This window comes from Phocoena phocoena, chromosome 8, assembly GCF_963924675.1.
Source record: "Phocoena phocoena chromosome 8, mPhoPho1.1, whole genome shotgun sequence".
Lineage (NCBI taxonomy): Eukaryota > Metazoa > Chordata > Mammalia > Artiodactyla > Phocoenidae > Phocoena > Phocoena phocoena.
Window position 1 is genome coordinate 69,011,184 of NC_089226.1, and position 24,384 is coordinate 69,035,567.

The following is a 24,384-nucleotide window of genomic DNA, read 5'->3' on the forward strand; positions in this document are numbered from 1 at the left end:
TGGTGAATTTAATTTTAAGTGGAAAAAAATAGTTTTGTTAGTATACATTGATCTTAAGTTTCTTTCTTGGTTAATTAAAATCTACTTTGATGCTTTTATGATAATTTCCTTTAATACCTCTATCTGCTAAATTTAATATTCAGTTCTAAAGTAAAATCAGGTAAGGTCCTAGTAAATGTATCTCTGTTAGGTATTTAAAATTTTACCCATGAAAAGTTATATAAATAAGTGGTAAGAAAATATTCTTAAATATACCTGTGCTACTTTCCTATATAGTTTTTGTATGAAATGCCCTTTATGTTTCAGAGATGTAGCCATCTGACAGAGTAAGAGTTCTTTGTGGTCCTGAATCTTTACCATATTGGCAGTGAGCTAGTTCATATAGAATAATCTAAGCTCTGGTTGTTACTTTCTAAATGAACGTGCAGTTGCTACCTTCAACAAGCTTTATTGTTTAAAGAATACCTCCATTGTACCCTTCAAGTATTTCTTCTGTTTTAAGAGGTCAGCTACTTTTAACTGAGATTAAGAGATAGGAAATAGAGAATAGGAACCAAGGAAAATAGGAAGGTTTAAGTCAGATGTAGAAAGTGGTAAGCAGATTTTTGTTGTTAGATTCCCCCCGCCATGGGTTTGGGTAGATAATCAGATGTGAGCTTGGTTGGTAGAATTATAAAATAAAAGGTAATCAGAAAAGATGTTTTTATTTTATTTGGGGGAGGCTTGCTCACTTAAAACCAAATAGTTCCTTTGTTTTAATTGACTGTCTGCCTACAGGTAGATTTTTTTTTTTAGTTGAGTGAGGTTAGACACAGAGGTAAAAAAGACAAAGAAAAACTCAATTACTGTGGACCTTGTTTTCTTTAGTATCTGTAAAATGAGAAGATTGGAATTAACTTCTAAATTCCCCTAAGCTCAAATATACTCTGAATATTTCTAACAGGAGAGTATCATGATAACACAGCTTTGAAGATGTATAAAGTAGATAAAATTGATTGGAGGCTGTTGAAAGTGATCAAGGCTTGATATGATAAAAATGTGAAAATATGGTGGTGATAGAAAATCAGAAATATCTAGATCAAAATAGATTGATACAGGGAAGAAGAAAGGGGTTTAAAAATGAGTCATTTATTCATTCAACAAATTATTTATAAAAACTGATCTCACAGGTTGAATGTAATATATATATAAAGCTCCCAAAAGAGTACCTAATGTAGTAAACACACTTTTGTTGCCTGTGGTTTGCTAGACTTGAAGTTGCCTCCCCCTTTTAACTAGGTTTTGTTTTGTTTTAGTTGCAGTGAGGTAGGAATTTGAGGACACTAAAAGACTGAGACTGATTAAAGGTCACCATGTGTTCTCTTTCAAATGACCCAAGCAATATTTAGCTGTTACCGACAGTGATTTCCACCCTCTGTCCAAATGGGTTGGACATGTTTGAGGATGGGAAACTTCCAGTCGGAATGGTCCTGGGCCCGTAGCTGGCTCTGATAGTTCTAATGATCAAAGGCAGGGTATCAAAGCCTGGAGCTGAGCCCTTGGAAGGAATTTCTAGACTTTTTCCTACAGCAGTATTCTAACCCACTTCAAGTACTCCTCTTGGGGCAGAGATCACAAATTGTTGATGAAATATACTCTCTGGCCATGCTGAAATACCATTAGGACTCTCCATCGTGTTATTTGGGAATACAAAGCTCGTGTCTATGTAAACGCATTAGAGAGTCATGAATATCAGAAGAGCCAAGGCGGAGGATTCCTAAACAAAGGGACTTCCAGCAGAGAATTTGCATGTTCTTTTATTTCCCCTCCATACATATATGTAATTATTTTACCAGTAAGACTGGTGTCTTTGGTTGGTTCACCATTCTTAAGTCTAAACTATCATCTGTCTGTTCTCAGATAAATTATAAAGGGCAATCAGAGAAAACATATATGCTGTATTTGCTTTGTTAGGCAGAGGGTATGCCTGCCTAGGACCAGCTAGTCCCTTTGTTTTACTTGAATGTCTGTGCAATTTATGGATCTTTGAGTTATGTGAACTGTATAGAGTTGATTGGGGCGGGGGCGTGGGGAAGCAACCCAGCTTCCTCTGTTTGAGCCTTAAGTAGGTGAGAAACAGTATAGTATAGTGTTTGAGAACCTGGACTCTGGCATCAGTCTGCCTGAGTTACTGTATGTATAGATGGAGATGGCTTTAGATATGGTCATGAAACCACCATTTTAGGTTGATCTCAGGTCTCCCCTGAGAGAAGGCCATTGTGATCCAGTTTTCTTTCCAGATTGGAGTCAAGTTTGTAGCATATTCCTGTGCTTGAGGGGAGGAACCTTTTTTTTTTCTCTTTTGGTCTTGTTCATAAACTGTGCTTAGAATTCTAGAACATTTATTAGGACGGTCCTCATGCAATCCTGAATTGTTCACATATTTTAGTAAGGTCTTTTAAATATTAGCTATTATTAATTGAATCTTTTGCTTAGATTATACTGAAAATTACATTTTAACTTAAAAGGAAAACATGATTCACAGTAGGAGGAAAACTGAAGTCATAGGCTTTACAATCCCACTTTTTTTCCAGTTATTTTTGGCACATTCTACCCAGAATATGTATCTCTTGGGGGGAATGTAGAGTCCATGTCTGGGATGGAGATAAAATTCTGCTTAACCATAGGCCAGTTGAGGCATGCACCAACTCATATATCTGGAAGGACACAGGAGGTCTAGAAGAGAAGCAGGTAGGTAAAAACTTGAAAACATCTGGAGTGAATAAGAGATTAAGAATACTGGTAAAATAGAGGCAATTTCATAGTATATTTAGAAAATGGCTCTCTGTGCTTGAATTCCCTTAGCACAACTAATTAGACCACGGTGTGAGGAACTGTTTTAAAAGGGTTCTGAAAGGTTAAAAAAAAAAAAAAAGTGTTTTACTCAATTTCAGAACATCAAATGATAAAAACAAAAGTCTCATAAGATCAATAGGATATAGAGGTTTAAGTAGTTGGTACTTTTAGAGGTTAAATATCTTTTTCAAATAATCTATGACTTTTCATATTTTTCTCACTCAACCTATGTCCTCTGTCCCTTTAAATATTGTTGTTTCTGGTTTTGTACTCTTGAGAGAAAAAAAAACCCAAACTTATATGTACATTTCAAGGGCTACTTTATAAAATCTGAATTATCAGTATGGCTTTAGAAAAAATCTTTGTTGGAATTGCCTGGCATGTTCAAGGACCAGCAAATAAACTAGTAAAGCTAAGAGAGAATTGTAGGAGAAGAATTGGAAACAAAAAGTAAACATCACTCTTGAGGAATTTTGCTGTAAATGGGGAGCAAAGAACTGGGATAGAGACTGAGTATAAGGAAGATCATGAGAAAGTGTGTGTGTGTGAGAGGTGAGGAATTATGGCATGTTTATAGTCTAAGGGGAATGACTTAGTAGAGAGAGAAAATGATGATGTAGCAGACAGGGAGAGAACTGCTTGTGAAATATCCTCAGGTAGGTACCAGCAGATTGGACCTAGTGCATTTATGGAAAAGTGAGCCATTGACTAGAGCTCAGGAAGTTCATCTGTAGTAACAGAATGAAATGCAGGAAATATGGGATTGGAGGGTAATTTGATGATCCTTTTTTATTTATCATTTTTGGAAAGAAAGGTCTCATTAAAAGCTTAAATAATTATCCTTCAAGCATAGTAGTAGAAAGGGAATAAAATTGTAGGGAGATAAATCTGAATTCAAATTCTAGCTCTGCAGTTTCCTAGCTGACACCTGACAGAACTTGGTTAACAAAGTCCCTGTATTATTTAGGAGTGCAAAAAAGAAATAGAATTCACTCCAAGGTGGTTCAAATAAAAAAATTTTAATGAAGAATCTACTTTGAGAGAATGAGCGGGGTTAAGATGATGGACAAGGGGTGGTTGGGCAACAAGAGACTAGTAACTATGGAAAGCTGTTACCTCACCTGAGGCTGGTGGAACAAGGGTGGAAATGGTGTGTTCAGAGTCACAGCTGAAGTTGTGAAGGGAAGACCATCTGGTTAAGACCTGTAGTCATGGAGGCAGCAGAGAAGAAATAATCAACTCTCTCTCCTCCCAAACTCCAGTTTCCTGCTGTCATCTCCCAGCCTAAGTGGAAACCAGCTGCATGAGAGCTCGGGAGATGCAGTGTAGGGCCCAGCCTCCCCAGGGTGGCGAGGAGGGCAAAGAAGGGATCTGGGAGGCAAATACAGAATAATTAGTATAATCGCTAAGCCTCAACTTCCCCATATATAAATGAGGTTACTTGCAAAATTGTTGTGATTTTACATGGCTGCCAAGCACCTGCCATAGTGCTAGTACATAGTAGTGTTGATAATAACAGTAGTAAATGGTAATAATTATAAGATGGTGTAGAATAATGATTAAGAATCCTTAAAGTTTTGGAATGAGGCAGATCTGAATTTAATTTCTGTCTCTGCCACTTACTAATCATGTGACTCTGGGCAGGTTACTTCACCTTTTTAGTCTCTGTTGTGTCAATTGTAAAATGAGGAAATAAGGCTTACCACAAAGAATTCTAGTAAAGATTAAAGAAGACATTAGGTATTAGGCATCTAACATAGTGCTGGGGCATAGCTTACAGTCTAAGTCACCACGGCTGTAATCATATATTTTGATTGATTAGTAAGAATAGCAAATGAGATTAGTTTCCAAGTAATACTAGTTTCCACCACCACCACCCCCCAGCCCCTCACACACACCTTTTTTCCCCTGCTTGTCAGTTTTTCTGACTGGGGCCCTTATTTGTCAAGGTTACTATTTGAGAAAGTACAGTTTTAGTTTGGCTTTTTGGCGGTCCATTTATTTTATGTTTTTGGTTTATGTTCAATAAACACAAAGTTAAATGGGCCTAAGTTGGAAGGCATAGAAATAGATGGCAATACTGAAATTCAGTCAATTTCATTAGCCTAGATTTATACATGAAGCTCAAGCAAAATGTCAACCAGAAACATGAGAATAAAGGATGCTGTAACGTTAATTCACAGCTGTACCATAGTAGACAATCTTTCAAATTTCACATAAATATCACAGTTCTGTGAGCTTGACTTGAGGACACATATATATTTTTCTTTTTGGCTACATAGGGAACAATGAAATAAAACCTCATTGACGTAATTGAACCTGATAACATCTCCTGGTTGTGCTGCTGATGTTTCTCTGTGGTATTGATGGTTTTGTAGAGCTCTGTAAAGCATGTTGGACTTATAAACATATTCAAAGAGAAACTTTTATCAGGATTCAACTTTATCACCACAAAGAAAAGCAGAATTTATATAAAGGCACAGTCTTGGGTTTACTTTATCAGATCAACTAAAAGAATTTTTTAAATAGTATGCACCTCATATGTTACTTAACTTATGAGAAAATGCTGTTTTAAAAATTATTTTTGAACAGATAACTACAGTGTGTGAAAATATGTACTAATTTCTGATATTGTATTTGAGTTTAGATGGGAACAGACAAATGTAATATTGGAAGCTCCTAAAAACAGCAATTAGGGCTTCCCTGGTGGCGCAGTGGTTGAGAGTCCGCCTGCTGATGCAGGGGATGCGGGTTCGTGCCCCGGTCCGGGAAGATCCCACATGCTGCGGAGCGGCTGGGCCCGTGAGCCATGGCCGCTGAGCCTGCGCGTCCGGAGCCTGTGCTCCGCAATGGGAGAGGCCACAACAGTGAGAGGCCCACCTACCACAAACAAACAAACAAAAAACCCAGCAATTAAAATTTCATACTTTCATTAAATGATGTCTTATGGGGCTTCCCTGGTGGCGCAGTGGTTGAGAGTCCGCCTGCCGATGCAGGGGACACGGGTTCGTGCCCCGGTCCGGGAAGATCCCACATGCCGTGGAGCGGCTGGGCCCATGAGCCATGGCTGCTGAGCCTGCGCTTCCAGAGCCTGTGCTCCGCAATGGGAGAGGCCACAACAGTGAGAGGCCTGCGTACCGCGCAAAAAAAAAAAAAAAAAAAAAAAAATGATGTCTTATAGTATAATAGAACCATGTTTTGAGAACATACCATAGCCACTAAAACTTCCTTTTTTTACTGAAAATTTAGCAGTATTTGAATTATTTATTCTTAAATTATTTATAGGATCTACCTTGCTATTGAGATTGAAGTTTAGATGCCTAAGGTTTTGCTGACTTGGGAACAGTTTATATACAGAGCATATACTGTTTACTTGGAAGTAAAATTTTAAAAGAGCTACATATTATATATTATATAGGAGGAAGGAATGCTTCTACCAATGTTTCTTAAACTTTTAATACCATGCACCATCCACTATGTATTCAGTATGTGTGGCAGGCGCCTACCAATATTAGATAAATGTATAAAAATGATTCATAATTTTTAAAAACTAAAATAAGTACATTATCAGTGAACGTTGTTTGCAATATTAAAGGTATTTCTATTTCAGCTCACTGATGAGTAAATAGGTTGTGTGTTGTAGATTCAGCACATATATCCAACCAGATTCTTTTCTTTTCTCTATTTCTCTTAAATTAGAAAAATTCAAGCAAAATTATAATTTACAGTAGAAGGTAGCAAGTAGTTTTTTTGGTTGTTGTTTCTGAATACTCAAATTCAACATGGACCTTCGAGTCATAAAGAGATTTCTCACTGAAGATTACTTTTGAGGCTGTGTCAGTTGCTAAGTTAATGGTCATTGTCACACTTTAAAACTTGAGAAATAGAAGTTCTTTGCATTTTATTGACTACTTCTATTTGCAGTTTTTACTTGCACTCCATTTTCCCACAGCACACTGAAAAGATGTACTTTCTGTGGCCAAAACTTGAGTGCATTTACACTTATGCTATTCCTTTAACACTGAATCGTGCCCAGCATGTGTGTTTTAACTACCAGCTGTTTTCTGTGAATAAAGCAGTGGTAGATCTGCAGTTAAGGGATATTCTAATTGTTTAGCGAGGCTCTTCCTTGCTCTACAAATTCTCTCAAAACTGATTCCAGCACATGTTTTCAAGTCTCTATCATAGTTTACAAAATAATCATTAAATAGGAAAAAAAATCATATTTCGTAGTATGGGTTTTTCCATGATAAACACATAAAAAAGTTGGCTGCCATCTTTTGCTGTGTGTATTGCACATAAACCAAGAGCTGATTTGGATTCATCACATGAGTGCATTTACCTACCAGTAAAGTAAAATATCTGCTGTGTACAAATATGACAGTAATTACTCTTTTACCTTATATGCCTTTTCAGTTCTGTGATGTCCCAAGGTGTCACATAGTAAATACATTTTGGAAAATTTTTGGTCCATTCTCTCTTCCAGCATAATGTTTATCATCTGTGTGGCTAGTTTTACAAGTCTCTCAGCAACAGTTTATCTTTTTTATACGCTTTTCCTACGAGGAGCACAGAATCTGAATGGTGCCTCTAGTTTATGTCACTTCTGTTTCAGGAACAAAAATCTTCAGTTTCATATAAGAAAGCATTATGTGATTGTTCTAGAAAAGTTCTACTGGTTTACCAAAAAGTCTTCACATTTTGTTTGAATGTCATAAAAGTTTCAAAGTGGACAACATTCAGAAGAATATAAGGTGAATGAATTGCGAGTCTAAAAAAAAGTCCAGTTTTTAGATGGTCACTGTTGTATGACTTAGTAATATTTTTTTTATGGGTTTGTGTGGTATCATCACACCCACAGATTTGTAGTCAGATTGCATTAGAGTCTTGCTCTTGATTCAGGCTTAGCATTTATTCTGAGTTTTGTTACTATTTTTATTAGTACCTTAAGCCTTAGGAAACCAATTTTGAGCCATTTATTTTTTGGACTGGAGACGTAATGTAACAATGCAAAAAATGCAAATTCAATAGATATAAACAATAATATTCGAATGACACGAAAATACTTTACCTAGGATGATTTGTAGTCGTGCAGAATAATGCAGGCCTTAGGGCACCTGCCTCGGTTTTCAGTATGTATGGTTGGGAATTCCCTGGTGGTCCGGTGGTTAGGACTCTGCGCTTCCAGTGCAGGGAGCATGGGTTCGATCCCTGGTCAGGGAACTAAGATGCAACAAGCCGCTTGGCCAAAATTAAAAAAAAAAAAAAAGATAAAAAAATATAATTGTTAAGATGATGATATTTCTGTGGAAATCAGAGTTAATCTTGCAGTTCACAATGTTGAAATATATGTAAACTAAATTGGTTCTTCCCCACCGCTCCGCAAATATTCCAGACCCCTGAGGAACAACTAGTGATTCACAGATTTGATTAATAATGACTAATACTCTATTACTGTTTCTTAGTTTAAAATTTCATCTATGTGCTAATAGTATAGAGGTATTGAGCAATATTTTCATTAAGGATTTTGCTCCTTCGGAAATCATGCACTCTACCCTTTATCATTAGTTCTACTGTCCAGGATCATTCCTATCAAGTAGAAACAAGCTCTAGAACCTACAATTTTAACAACAAAAGTATTATTCCCACATTCTTTTCTGGCTATTGCTCCATTTCATTCTTGCCATGTATAGCACAATTCCTCAAGAGTTTACTCTAGTCACTGTCTCTGCTTCTTTACCAGTTTAGACACTAAGGACAGAAAACACTATTGACCCACCATTATCTGTGAACATTACCAGTAACTTTGAAGTTCCCTGTATGGCACTCCCAGATCCAGTTTTCTTCTCCCCTAGAAATAACCATCCAGAATTTCTTCATAGTTTCCTGTATGTTTATATTTCTAAAAAGTATATTTCAATGAATATTTTATTTTATATTGCATGTAATTATACTGTATGTATCCTCTTGTGACTTTTCTCATTCAACATTATGTTTTTAAGATTCATTCATATAGGTTGTAGCTATCCTTCATTCATTTTCACTATTGTATTCCACTGCATGAATGTACCAAAATTTCCCCATTCTGTTATTGATGGACATTTGGGTCGTTTTTAGTTTTCTTGCTGCCCCAAGCAGTGCAGCTCTGTGCATCCATGTTCTTGTCTCCTGGCATCAAACTATATAGAAAAGGATCAAGCTTTGGGGTTTTTGCCCCAATCTGCTTTTGTAAAATATACTAAAATCAACTCAACAATATCAAATTGATATAAAAATTTCTAAACATTTACTCTTCATTTCTGTACTTTCTTATTGTGGACCACACCTTGAATAACACTGCTGTAAGATGTACCTAGCTGCAGCTGTATGATTCCTGGATTATACATCTCCTATTACTTATGCAGAAAATTTTGTTTTCTCAAAATCGCTAATATTCTAGTTGTCCAATTTATACAGAAGGCAGTCTACCAGCAATTTGTGGCTTTCACTGTATCTCTTTTCAGTTCCTAATATGCAGGGGATTTCAGACTAAGACCTGCTGCCTTTGGCAAATGTATTTTTGATCGCAGAGAAAGTGACTATAAATAAGGTTGATCTACTGCTTAAGAGTTTATTCAAAGCCAGAATAGCAAGTGGGAGGCAAGGAAGACTCAGTGTTAAGAAACCCTCCTAATGAAAGTATGCTGGAGTTAGCAAGAAATCAAATTCTACTCAGACTAATGATTAGGAGAAATGAGGTGTAGGTATGTCACCGTTTGATGGTATCATTTGTAGAAGAAATGTGGAGGTATGAATTGGATGATAGTATGTTAGGCAAGTATGCAGACTCAGACGCAAATCTCATAGGTGATCTTTAGTGATCCATCCTGAGGTTCTGTTTTCACTCCTGTTCGTTCTCTACTTTTTAAAGTGAACTTAAGAAAACATCAGATTTACAAATGTCATGATGATGGGAAGAATGGTGAATAGGCTAGTCGACATTCCACTCTCCAAAGAAACTTGGACAGGCTGAAATCAGGACTGAAGTAAAGTACTGCAGTTGGGACTAAAAAGCCAGTTGTGTAAGAATAGCCTGCAGAAAATGGAGCGTGTATATCAAGTATAAAAGAAATTTAGGGATTTTAAGTTATTTTAATCTTAATGTGAATGTTCTTAGGAAGTTATTAATGTTTTAAACTGCATTAATTAATGTCTCTAGAATCTAGAGTTTATGCTGGTTAAATCAAAACCTGAAATAATTATATGAGGACCACACTTAAGGCCATATAAAATACTGCGTAAATTTGATGAGCCTACTAATATATATTGTGTACTTTGCATGTAGCTGTACCATAGCCATTTTGCAGGTACTGGTCCATGAATTTTGTAAGTGGTCTGGATTTTCTTTGGGAAGAGATAGGTTTCTCTTTACTGGCAGGAGATGACCTTCTGCAAGGATGGTGATAATGACAATTGACAATTTTTAAAAGGGGTCAGCAAGCTATAGCCCACTGACCAAATCCTGCCAGGAACATGTTTTTGTATGGCCACTGAGCTAAGAATGTTTTTTTGTTTTGTTTTGTTTTGCATGTTAAAGGGTTGTAAAACGAAAACAAAAACCAAAGAATATGCCATGGAAGACCTTATGTGGCCTGCAAAGCCTAAAATATTTACCATTTGTACCTTTACAGAAAAAAAATCTGCCAACTCCCTATTTAAATATCAGACCAATGAAAGAGTAGATAACATTTTATGATCTTTTGCAATCAGGACCCTTACGACCAAGGACAAGAAACAGCACATATTTCAGTACATAGAAATTGTGATTGTATTACAAATTAACTAGGCTTACGCTCGATACTAGGGTTCAAAGCCATGTAGAAAATCACAATTATAATCAATTGTTTAGGCAAAAGGAGGAGACCTATTTATTACTTAAGTAAAACTTAAAAGAAATTTAGGATTAATGGTAGGTAGCAGTTATAGCTTGCCAAATTTAAGCTAATTTTATCTTCTAGAGCAGTGACTATTAGATGGAGAAGTAACCACACGGCCTGCTAGGAAGAGAAGGGCAGGAAAAAACTAGTCTGGTACTAAGAAGTTACCATTGAGAATCTATAAAGGAGAAAAACAGGAAAACTAATTATCTGTGAATCAAAAGGATTGTGTGTAGCTTTTTATAAATCCATTCCTTTATGCTTAATCTAAACCAAGGGCAAGCTTTTAAAAGTGCTTTTGACAGAAGTGCCTTATTGGTAAGGAAATAGCACCACCTACTGTCACTGGTTTAAAATGACAAATTATGAGCCTTTGGAGAGGGTAGGGAGGGGGAAGAACGGTGATTTGTCATTTTTCTTGTATTTTTAGTGAATGGATGTGCTTCTGGATTGATATTTTCAGTTCTGTGGTAATAGATATTTTGAATCTATATTTTGAATATAGATTAGTTTAGTGACTTTATCCTGACTCTTCTTTTGATTTCTCAATCACAGATTGTGTAATTAATAAAATATTCCATCTAGAGATAATTTTTATTCTAATCTTCCCAATTCCTCTCCCAAACTTTAAGGTATTTTAGGTATCTGTAATTGAAGATGCTCCATTTTGTCTTTACATATATTTATTTACTTATGGTTTGTAACTAAGTGAACTCTTTTTTTTTTTTTCCCCCAGATGATTCTTTGGGATTGGGACTTAAAGCAGTGGTATAAACCTCACTATCAGGTAAATATAAGTGATATCACTAATAATTAATATCTGTAATCAAATTTTTGACATAGAAATCTTCTGAATGTAACTTTAATTTATATGCCATAAGATTTTTCTTTAGCTGAACTAAAATAACCAGAACTTCATTTAGGTAGTTTTTTAAAAATGTATTTTAATTGTAAGGGAAAAGAAAATAAGAAACCAAACTTATATAGTTATTTTTAAAATGTTGCTGATATAATCTGGGCTCATCTATATTAAATATGAGGCTCTTTTCCCCCCAGTTCACTCCACCTAGAGTTACTGATAAAGGTACAGAAAATTGCACAGCTCAATGAATTTCCAAAAATTAAACATTCCGTATAACTAGTACCCATAACAAGAAATAGAACATTACCAGCATCCCACAAGCCTCACTTGTGTGCCATTCTAGTCATTACCTATGTTTCCAAAGAAAACCCCTATCCGGACTTCTAGCAATTAGTTTTCTTTATTTATGAACTTTATATATATGGAATAATACAAAATGTGCTTTTTAAAGATATTTTGATCACTTTATGTTGTTATCAGTAGAATTAAAAATAGAAGTATAGGAGAAAAAAGGAAAATCATTCAAACATCAAGGAATAGCTATGTTAACTTCTGATATATATCTTTATAGATCTTTTCCTAGTTTTCCATTGTATTGAAACATATGGTTTATATAATTCTAGTCTACAAAGATTGTAATATTATGTTTCATATGCTTTTGAAACCTGATGTTTTTCACACTAATAGATAAACATTAATAAAAATCAAATCTTTGTCGTTTGTGTTTACAGACATATTACTTCTATTGTCCCAACATAAAATTTTGCAAAATGAACACCCCTTTGAATGGTTGATTCTTATTTTTAAACTTTAAATGGAATAGCCACAACAGCCCATTAAGAAAAAAATATTCTCTGGTGTAACTGTTACAGTCAGGTGATATGAGGAAGGCCACATCTGACCTAAAAGGGGCTGGGGTTTCTTGACCTAAATAGTGGCCTTTTTCATCAGTCATATTCACCAAGATCCTCAGTTTCCAATTAAAAGAGTATCTACCTAAATTACTGGTAAAATCTAAAGATAAGCAGTAATGGTTGAGAGCATGGGCTTGTGGACACACAGACTTTTATTTCTCTCTTCTCCTACCCCTCTTTCTCTCCCTAATAATCCTTTTTTTAAAATCAAAGTATAGGGAATTCCCTGGTGGTCCAGTGGTTAGGACTCAGCACTTTCTTGCCATGGGCCTGGGTTTGATCCCTGGTCAGGGAACTAAGATCCCGCAAGCTGCACTGAATGGCCAAAAAAAAAAATTGAAGTGTAACGCTCATATATAAAAGTGCACAGGTCATAACTGTATAACTTGATGAATTTTCTCAGAGTGAATATATACATGTGACCATTTTTCAGATGAAGAATTCAGCACCCCAAAAGCCCCCTGTGCTCCCCATCTAGTCATCAACTTCTCCCAAGTGTCCTTTCAAACCTGATTTCTGCCATCACAACTTAGTTTTTCTTGTCTTTTTCTGAATTGTATATAAATGGAATCACTCATATGTATTTTCTCTCTGTTTTCTGTCTTGCTTCTTTCAAAATTTATCTGTGAGATTAATTCATGTTATTATACATAGTAGTAATTCATCCATTCTCATTCTATTTAGTGTTTCATTGAATGAATATACAGTTACTTCATCCATTCTATAGCAGATTGACATTTGTTTTATTTTTCAGTTTTTTGTCTATTGCAAGTTATGCTGCTGAAACATTCTTGATGTCTTTTGTTGGATATATACATCAGAGTGCATTGCTGGGTCATAGGGTATACATGTGTATGTTCAGTTTTAGTAGGAAGCACCAGATAATTTTCCAAAGAGGTTGTATCACTTTTACCCAACCATCAGCAGTATATGGATGTTTCAGTTGCTCTACATCCTTGCCAACACTTGGTAGTGTCTGTTTTAAATCATTCTGGTAGCTGTTGAAGGATATCCATTGTGGTTTTAGTATTTGTATTTCATTGATGGCTCATCAAGCTGAGAATCTTTTTATGTTCATTTGCTACTCAGATATCCTCTGGTAAAGATCTTTTCCCCATTTTTTCCGCTGATTATCTACCTTTTACTTAGTGATCATAGGAGTTCTTTATGTATTTTGGACATGAATATATACATTCATAAAAAAAAAACCTTCTCCCTGTCTGTGGCTTATCATGGTGTCTTATTAAAAGTACTCCATCAATCATTCCCTTTTATGCCAACTTATCAATCATTTCCTTTTTGTCTACTGATTTTTTTGTGTGTGTCCTATTTAAGAACACCTTGTCTACCTCCTGGGTTGTGTCTACCCTCTGGGTTGTGTCTACCCTCTTCTGTTACCTCCTAGCAGTTTTATTGTTTTACTTCTCATCTTTAGATCTGTAATGCATCTAGAATTGATTTTTCTGTATGGTGTGATTTATAGATCAAGACATTTTTTCCCCATATGGTTATCCAATTGACCCAGTTGTTGAACAAAATACACATTCTTTCTTCTTTGCACTGTATTATAACCTTTGTCATATAGCAAGTGACCATATGTAGATTTGTTTCAGGACTTTCTCTTCTGGTCTGTTTGTCAATTTGTCTCTCCTGAAACACTGATACCACACTCATTACTTTAATTACTGTAACTTTATAATAAGTCTTGACATCTGATAGTAAGTTCTCCAGCATTGTTCTTCTTCAAAGTTATCTTGACTATTCTTTAATAAACTTGAAAATTTCCACACACAAAAAAAATACTGCTAGGATTTTGATTGAGACTATATTGACTCTATAAATCAGTATGAGGAGAATTTACATCTCATAATACTGAGGCTTTGAATCCATGAAAATGGTATATTCCTTCACTGATCTGTATTATCTTTATCTTAATAATGTTTTTAGTGTAGGGGTCATGCATATTTTGTTAGATTTATTCCTAGATATTTAATTTTTAAAATTGTATAACATTGTAAAAGGTATCAATTTTTAGAAGTTCCATGTTTTTAATAGTTTGTGCTGCCTCATAGAAGTTCTGTTGATTTTTATATATTGATTCTTTTATCCAGTGTCCTTGCTAAATTTACTTATTAATTCTAATATCTTGTCTGAGGATTCTTTTTTTTTTTTTTTTTTTTTTTTGCGGTACGCGGGCCTCTCACTGCTGTGGCCTCTCCGGACGCGTAGGGCCAGCGGCCATGGCTCATGGGTCCAGTCGCTCTGCGGCATATGGGATCTTCCCAGACCGGGGTACGAACCCGTGTCCCCTGCATCGGCAGGCGGACTCTCAACCACTCTACCACCAGGGAAGCCCTGAGGATTCTTTTAGAGTCTTTAGAGATATAATAATGTCATCAATGAATAAGGACAGGTTTATTAATTTATTTCCAGTCCTTTGCCATTTTTCTTGCATAACTGTATGGTTTAGGGTCTTTAATGCAGTGTTGAATAGAATTGTTACTAGTAGGCAGCCTTGTCCTGTTCATGAACTCAGGGAGAAAATATTCAGTATGTTCACCACTAATGTTTTCTATAGATACCCTTTATCAGATTAAGAAAGTTCTATTCTAATCCCATTTTACTAAAAACTTTTTTCTTTTAAGTCATAAATGGGTGTAGAATTTTATCAGATGCTTTTTCTGCACCTATTGAGATGATCCCTGGATTTTCCCCCATTTTTTCTATTGATGTGGTAAATTATATTGTTTTATATTTGTGCCTGTGTTGAACCATCCCTGGAATCCCAGAGTAAAGCAAATTTGATCAAGAAGTATTTTCTTTTTAAAAATATGTATCAGGGACTTCCCTGATGGTGCAGTGGTTAAGAATCCGCCTGCCAATGCAGGGGACACGGGTTCGTTCCCTGGTCCAGGAAGATCCCACATGCCGTGGAGCATCTAAGCCCGAGCACCACACCTACTGAGCCTGCACTCTAGAGCCCACACGCTGCAACTACTGGAGCCTGCGTGCTCTCGGCCCGTGCTCCACAACAAGAGAAGCCACCACAATGAGAAGCCCGTGCTCCGCAACGAAGAGTAGCCCCTGCTCGCCACAACTGAAGAAAGCCTGTGCACAACAACGAACACCCAACTCAGCCAAAAAAAAAAAAAAAAAATACACACACACACACACACACACACACATATATCACTGGATTTTACTTATTAATATTTTGAATCTATGTCTACGTGAGAGAATTGGCCTATTATTCTTGTTTTTCATCATGTTTTTGGCATGTTTTTGGTATAAAGGTTATACTGGCCTCATAAAATAAGGTGGGAAATTACCTTTTTTTCTATTATCTAGAGGAGTCTGGTAAGATGGGTTTCATTTCTTCCTTTGGAAGAATACTCTGGTGATGCTATCTCAGTTTGGAGCTTTTCTTATGGGCAAGTTTAAATTATTAAGTTTCTTTAATAGTTTTAGTACTATTCAGGTTTTCTGTCTCATAACAGTTTGGTTAGTGGTGTTTTTCTCGGAACTCCTTTTGTTTTGTTTTCTCCAGCACTGAGACTGCTGAAAACGATATTTTACTTTCAAAACAGAAATCTTTTTGAGGATTTCTGCTTGGTTTCTCCATCTCTTGGCCACTGTTTACAGATTGGCAAATATCTTCAGGGGAAAAGCAGCTCTGAATTCAAGCTTGCATCTTTGTTCTTCCCTTCTCTCTGGGATCTTGCTTGGCATTTAAAGCTCTCCCTGTCTTTATAACCCTAAATTCCAGTTTTGGTCTCCCAGCATAAAGCTGTTTCCTAGCCTCTTAACTGCTCTGCTTCTCATCTTCTCTGCCCCATGTCAGCTATGAATCAGTAGCAAATTCTGTGAAAGGAAAAAGTAGCACAGAATATTGGGCTCATTTCAATCTTTTCTCTTAACTCTAGGTTCTTGTTTTTTCAAGCCCTGGCTGCTTGACTGTGTTCTGATGCCCTGAAATGGACGCTATTTCTATTTTATTTTGGCTTTTCTAGACCTATTGTCCTAGGCAGAAGAGTTGGTCTGATACAAACTAGTCCCTCCCAGCTGAAAAATTAGGCAAGCCTTTTAAGACACTTTGAACCTATTTCTTCATCTATAAATTGGGAATAATACCAGTTTCCTCAGAGGGCTGATTAAAATAATAATATGTGCCTGGTACATAGTAAGCACACAAAAATATAAGCTGATATTATATTAAATTCAATAATAATAAATACTAACATCTCTGAAATTATAGTATAAGATACAAATGTTTTAGCATTTGAGGGACACACAGCTACCTACTCCTCCCCCTCCTCCACTCCCACAGTAACTGTTAAAATGTAGTATTCTTGGCTCTGTGTACAAAAACAAGAGTTTGCCAGATATAAGCCAAATGGGAAATAAGAATTTAAGTTAAACTTTTAAAGTTATAGCAAATAATTTGAATATTCCATTCGATCTGACGTAAGTCAGATGATGTCAGTCTCTTGCTCACTATGCTCTTATCTCACCAAAAATAAAAGCTGAAGTCCTAATCATGGACTTAAAAGACCCTGCACAATATGGTCCCTTCCTTTACTCCCTTTTACTTCTCTGACCTCATCTTCTGCTTTTCTCTTTCATTTACTCTGCTGCTGCTACACTGGCCTTGTTATTCCTCAAACAAGCCAGGTAGGCTTCTGCCTCTGCATCTTTGCAGGCGCTAGTCTGTGTGCTTGGAATGCTCTTTTCTCACAGTTTTGTCAGGTCTTAACATCATAAGTACTGCCTTCTTTTTAATGCCTTCCATCACTTCTTTTTTCCTTTTCTTGCTTTATTTCTCTTTGACGGCCTCAAAATCCATGACTCTCCATTGTCCATATTCCTTAGCCTGGAATCTGGTGTTATCAAATATTGGTTCCAACCTTATCTTCCACTGCTCTTAAAAAAAAAAAAAAAAAAGTATATATATATATAGCCTATACTTAAAAAATTTTACGTTCCCTGTACGTCACTATTTCACCACTTTTGTACCTTTATTTATGCTCTCTTCTTCTTGAAGAATGAGTTCCCCCAAATATTGTTTGTTTTTATTGTAAAAAATTCTTTTCTCCTAATCTTTTTGAGTAAAATCCTACCAAATGAACAGCTCAGCTCAAATGCCACCCTTACCATGATGTGTCTGTTAATCACTCAGATTAAAGTTATCTATATATTCTTTGAACTCTGGTACCATTTTATCTGTATTTTTATCTCACCACTTTCCATAATAATAATATTTATTGCCCTTTACCTATATATTCTATACATTGCTTTATGTGTTCTGTGTGTATCATCAGATTTAATTCTCCCTGATACTCTCTGCTAAGTACCAGTATAAACTCTGGAAATAACGCAAGAGGCGAACAAAGGAGAACTCTGAAAAATGCAAAGAGGAGAAATTAGGGACCCCAGTAACAGAGGAACAACATAGTGTGACAGGGTGTCTTGTAACTGTCACCCAACAGCAAATGTTGGGGTAATGCAGACTCCCAGCCTAACAACAGAACGTGATGCAGGTAGGCTCTTCCTTTCCTTAAAATTGAGTGAGAGTCTTGCCAACAACACCAAGGGGAAATTGATCAGGAACTCCATTGACGTTAAGTGGCCAGGGAAGTATGGTTATTCCCTACTAGGCATGAGACTCCCCTTCCCCAATGAGACAGAGGGTGGCCAGGTCTCCACAACACAGGTGCCTAGCCCAGGAAGTGCTCTCGGTCCTTGTGGCTTGGAGACTCCCTTCCCCGACCTAGAGGCACCAGATAGCCCAACCTGAGGAAGCTCCTCACCAACTCTCACCCGCAGCACCAGCAGGGACCAGTGGAAACCCTAGTGGCACCAGGAGAAAATCAAGCAGACGGAAAATACCACTGTGAATGCCCTGAGAATTAAATTTTCATTAGAACTACAGCCTGAAAAAGTAGACTAGGACTTGGTGCTAAATCTAAAGAGGAAGACCACCTCCTACTATAAAAGATTTAAATAGGACCCAGAGTCTTCTAGCATAGTTACCAAAATGTTGATAAAATTTTAAAAATCACCTGTCATACCAAGAACCAGGAGAATCACAACTTAAATGAGAAAACACAGTCAATGATTAACACCAAGATGATGGGATTTGGAATTGTCTGACAAAGAATTTTAAAGCGGCCATCATAAAAACATCCTAACAAGCAATTACAAATTTTCTTGAAACAAATAAACAAAATAGAAAATCTGAGCAAAAAAATAGAAGTTACCAAAAAAAAAAAAAAAGGGAAGTTATAGAACTGAAAAATGCAATAATGGAAATAAAAAACTTGTAAAATGGTCTCAATACAGTGGTGATGACAGAGCATAGAATCTGTTGAGCTTGAGGATGGATCAGTAGAATTTACTCAATTTGAACAACATTGAGAAAATAAATGGAGACAAAAGGAGCCTTCAGGGCTTCCCTGGTGGCGCAGTGGTTGAGAGTCCGCCGGCCGATGCAGGGGACACGGGTTCGTGCCCCAGTCTGGGAAGATCCCACATGCCGCGGAGCGGCTGGGCCCGTGAGCCATGGCCGCTGAGCCTGCGCGTCCGGAGCCTGTCCTCCGCAACGGGAGAGGCCACAACAGTGAGAGGCCCGCGTAACGCATAAAAAAAAAAAAAAAAAAAAAAAAAAAAAGGAGCCTTCAGGACCTGGTGGACAATAACAAAAGATCCAACGTTCATATCATCAGTGTCTGAGAAGGAGAGAGAGTAGGTTTGAAAAAGTATTTGAAGAAATAATGGCAAATTTTACAAAAGATGTAATTCTGCAAATTCAAGAAGCTGAGTGAATCCCAAATAGGATCAGTGCCCCCCGCCCCAAATCTACTCCGAGGTATGTCAATTAAACATTTGAAAACTAAAAGCAAAGAAAATATTTTGAAAGCAGCCAGAGAGAAATGACACACTGCATATAAGGGAACACCAACTCAAATGACAACAGATTTCTTATTTGGGTGAGGGAAAACAGATACTGTTATACACAATTTGTGGAGGTATAGGTTTGACCAACATATGCAAGGGTAGTTTTATAGTGATTTTGGTTTGGTTCATTTACTTTGGTTCAGTAGTTCAAGTTAGGGGAAGCTATCTGTCAGAAGTATGCTTAATATCTACAGTGACATATAGAGAGAGGTGTTTGCTTATAAAGACTAGAAATAGCTGGGCTATGGCCCAATAATGGAGAACGTTTTAAGATAAAAGCTAATACAAAATAATACTTCACAAGGGAAAAGAAAAGAATTCCACAAAGAGCAAAGACATTACTAAGCTAATTGTTGGTCTAACTTTCATAACATTTCTCAATTTCAAAATGTGTTGAGGGTAATTAATAACCAGTGAACTCAATAAATACTTTGAATACTTACGAACACACCCAGATGTAAATTCAAGGCACAATAAAACAAACCAAAGTAACATTTAGTTCACTGTTCTGATTATCAGTGTACTTATTTCTGTGGGAAATTGAGTTGAACATAATATATATTTTCAAAAAGTAAAAATCATATCATATATATTCATCAATGAAATATTAATTTTAAATTTTAAAAAATGTATTTCCTATCCATTTTAAGGGTCCAGCGTCCTGTTATTCCTTCCATATTAACTATTCAGTTCAGTGTTATCACCATCTCCTTTGAACTCTGACACCATTTTTTCTCCTTTTTATCTCATTATTTTCTATAATATGGATAATAATAGTTTTATTTATTGCATTTTAAATATATGTACCATGCATTGCTTTATGTGCTTTACATAGCTTATCAGATTTAATTCTCATATCAGCCCTTAATGAGGTAGTTGTTATCCCCATTTTACAGTGAAGAAACTGAAAAGTTCAGATGTTGAATAACTTGCTCCAAGTCATGCAGTTAGGGCTAAAGTCTAGATTTCCAACTCAGATGTCTTTGCAACAAAGCCTTGTCACTATGCTAGACTGCCTCTTAAGTGAGGAGTAAATAAAAGAAATGCTGTATATGTTTGAAAGAAATTTTGACATAGAGGAAAGAGAATCATTAATAAATTAATAAAATGCCCAAACTATAGATTCTGAAAGAAACACAAATTTGGTTCCATACTAGTTATAAGGAAGTCATTAACGAATACCGTTAAATATGAGATACACTAATGTAGAAAAAAAATTAAAGTTCACAATATCTGTTATATCAGCATCAAAAATTTTAAAGTTAGAATCGTACCACTTGATGTATCATTTATGCCAAGTCCAAATAAATGAAAATTAATATTTAATAGGATTCAAGTACTTAGTTATTGTTAGAGTTAAGTTTTTCTTAAATGTTAACTTTTCCGTGTAACACATATATAATTTTATGGGTTTTTTTTTTTTTTTTTTCTTTTCTAGAATTCTGGAGGTGGAAGTGGAGTTGATCTTTCGGTGCTAAATGAGGCTCGTAATATGGTGTCAGATCTTCTGGTTGACCCAACCCTTCCCCCGCAAGTCATTTCTTCCCTCCGGAGTATCAGTAGCTTGATGGGTGCTTTCTCTGGCTCCTGTAGGCCAAAGATTAATCCTCTCACACCATTTCCTGGATTTTATCACTGCTCTGAAATAGAGGACCCAGCCGACAAAGGAGATAGAAAACTTCACAAGGTCAAAATACAGTAATCAGCCAGCCCTGTTTATCACGTTTAATGTTTTTGAATTAAAACTGCTCCTTTAAATCTTGCATAAAATAGAATTTCTTTTTAAAGGGCCAGCTTCTTTTCCAGTACATTGAGTTGCTTGGGACTTCAGAGGTAGTCATAATCTCAAATAATTCTAAGCAAGTATTCAGTTTTTATTCTAAATAATATTGCTGTAATTAGCAGTTATAACTTCATTGGTAGCAACTCTTTTTTATTATTGTTGTTATTGTTTTTAAGAAGTAGAGAACAACAGGCAAATTTAATTTCAGGCTGTACAGCAAACTAGTATTCAAATTGTGTCATTATTCTATTTTATTCTTTAGAAACCAGAAATTGTTTTTAAACGAAGAAAAAATGATCATTATAATATTCATTTTATGAAATTACACAGCATTATTTTAAACTGATTTTCACATTTTTTGGAACTGTGTCTCCTTACCTCCCGCCTACCCACTGGAGATTACTATAGCCCAATAGGCATTGACTTTTCCATCAGTAGATATGGGATTAATTTTTCTTTAAATATCACTGATTCAAAATAGGATTTCCTTTAGAAAATAATAAATACTGTTCTAAATAGGTATACATTATGTCTGTTCAGTTTGCTTTTAATTCTTTTATTTGACTATCAATACCTTTACCAGTAGCAAAGATCATAAAACTTTAAAAATAGAAATATTTTAGAGATTATTTTAACTACTTTATTCTACTGGCTAAAGAAACTAAGAGAAGATGAAATTCAAACCAGTTAATTTTGTTCATTGTAATAGTGATCTAGAGCTTAGAACAAGTTAAATATAGTTTTTGGAGAGACTTTGATCATCAGTTAATTCTGTTAATTCTCAGCATTATTGTTTAGAAGTGTTGAAAAATTAAGCCCGATTAGGGCAAATTTTTGATAATTATTGTTCACAAATCTGGATCATAGGTAGTTATGTGATGCTTTTATTTTTAAAGTGTATCGAGTAGCACCTGCACTACACAAAACCCAATGGTAATTAAGTTATATGGCTTTTTTTTTTTTTTTTAGCACTCTACCTATGAGAAAGGTTAATCACAAGCAACAAAAAGGGATAGGAATAAATTCATCAATAAAATAACTAATATATTCTTGAGTTAGTTTTCATTTGATATGTTGTTCTTCCTTTGTATTTTCCATTGACATCTGATGTTTAGAATAGTAATTTTAAAAAATAATAATTCTTAAAAATCTTAGTGATAAAAATCACGCTGAGGGAATTCCCTGGTGGCCTTGTGGTTAGGATTTTGGGCTTTTACTGCTGTGGCCTGGGTTCAATCCCTGGTCGGGGAACTGAGATCCCACAAGCCGCATGATGAGGCCAAAAAAAAAAAACAAAAAATCACATTGATATCAGTATTATGTTTGTTATTACGTTTACTATGTAGAAAAGTGTACTGTACATTTTAGAAACATTTAAACAATAATATTAATTAAATAGGATGCCTAATTCCTCATTTTCTGAACATTCTAGGTAATAAGGCTTATTTTGAGTACTAGAATTTACTGATAGGAATAAGTCATATAAGAACCAGGAAGTAACCCTTATTTCTTTTCTTTGTGTTCTTTAAAATTTCTTATTTGAATTTCTTATGTAATTTATCTCTGCTTTGGAAAAGAATATAAAAAGCCTGATGTTACTTCAGAAAAGAGCAAGAGCATTTATGAAAAAATAATTAGTAAGGAAAAGGGAGTTAGAACAGATAATTTAATGTAAATGTCTTATACGTGTATTAAGAACTAAGAAAGATTGTATGGACCTAAATTATAGTGAGAAAGGATGTTACATAAACAACTTCTTCAGTGTAAATATAACTAACATTGAACCTTTAAAAAATCAACATCCTTGGGAAAACTTAAATATAAATGGTATTTATCTCTTTGAGATGGTTTCGTGTCTGCTGATAGGGGAAATTTATAAGAAGCAGAAACTGTTTAATGTCAATTTCATTAAAACACCTATTCACAATGGTCAAAAATGGAATATTCTGGTTAACATTTGGATTAACCGAGAATATTTTCAAAAATTAGGGTAAAATATTCTTAATGTGAAAGGTGTTCTGAATTTAATTAAGTCATTAATTCAAAAGGTAGCTCAGAATTCTGCAGTTTAACCTCTATCTATGTACATTAGCATTGTACTGAAAATATATTAGGAAACAGGGATCACTCCTGATCCTAAGCTTGCCCTCTGAAGTCTTTTTTCAGGGTAAATCTTTCGTATCTACTTTTAAAATTGTCAGTTGCATATTTCTCATAAAACTAGGAATAAAAGGTACAAAAGAAAAAAAATTTGGTTAAACTATAGGGAGTTCAGAAATCATGTTTTAGTTGGAGGAAGATAAATAGAAGAACAATATAGAATGTTATGTTTGGAGTAAAATTGACAGATTTTCAGAATAAAATATTTTGTTTCTCCTATACATGCTAAAAATGTATGGTTGATCCTTAAATGACATGGGTTTGAACTGTGTGGGTCCACTCAGACCCGTATCTTTTTCATTAGTAAATACTACAGTTCTACACCATCTGCAGTTGGTTGGATCCGCGGGTGCGGAATCCGGATATGGAGGAAGCCTGCATAGGGAAGGCCCACTTGTATGTTATTTATGACACCCAGATTATTCGACTACACAGAGGATCAGTGCCCCTAACCCCCGAGTTGTTCAAGGGTCAACTGTACTTTGTATTGATATTTCCATGGACTATCTTTTACGGCATATTGGAGGATAACAATTTTAATCATTGTTAAATTATCCAACAGGGGCTAAACAGTAGGAATAGTTTATCAACCCCACAGCTGAGAAGGAGCTCGGGAACCTCAGGTCTGCCACCTATCGACCAGACTTCTCCAAGGTGGGAACGCAATAATGGCAAAAGGCCTCACCAAGAATTTGGCATTTTAAGGTAAAATCCCCAGAGCCTTTTCAAGAAACCTGAATCTAATACATCAACTTTCTTTCTGTGAATGAAGTTTGAAATAGTTCTAAAAGCATAAAGGAACACTGGAAGTATTTTAGTATAGGATGGCTTTGTTTGTAACGTGGCCTGATAGAGAAACTGATTCTTAAAAAGAAGGTAATCTCCTTTCCCCCAAAATAGGTAAGTTGGGTACAAAGCATGCTGGAGCCTTAAGAACATGAATCAGGGAGGCAGTTTAAG

General features: G+C 35.7%; 1 protein-coding gene across 2 annotated transcripts in view; it reads left to right on the forward strand.

The window, feature by feature from the left end:
- Positions 1–24,384, forward strand: part of PDE3B (phosphodiesterase 3B) — a 173,266-nt gene that overhangs the window by 94,780 nt on the left and 54,102 nt on the right. The window contains exons 2-4 of one of the 2 annotated variants that reach the window (XM_065881701.1): positions 11,488–11,538; positions 20,920–21,168; positions 23,987–24,129. In XM_065881701.1, coding sequence (XP_065737773.1) covers positions 11,488–11,538; positions 20,920–21,168; positions 23,987–24,129 — 443 coding nt within the window. The remainder of the gene's footprint in view (positions 1–11,487; positions 11,539–20,919; positions 21,169–23,986; positions 24,130–24,384) is intronic. The other variant, XM_065881702.1, reaches the window with a different exon arrangement.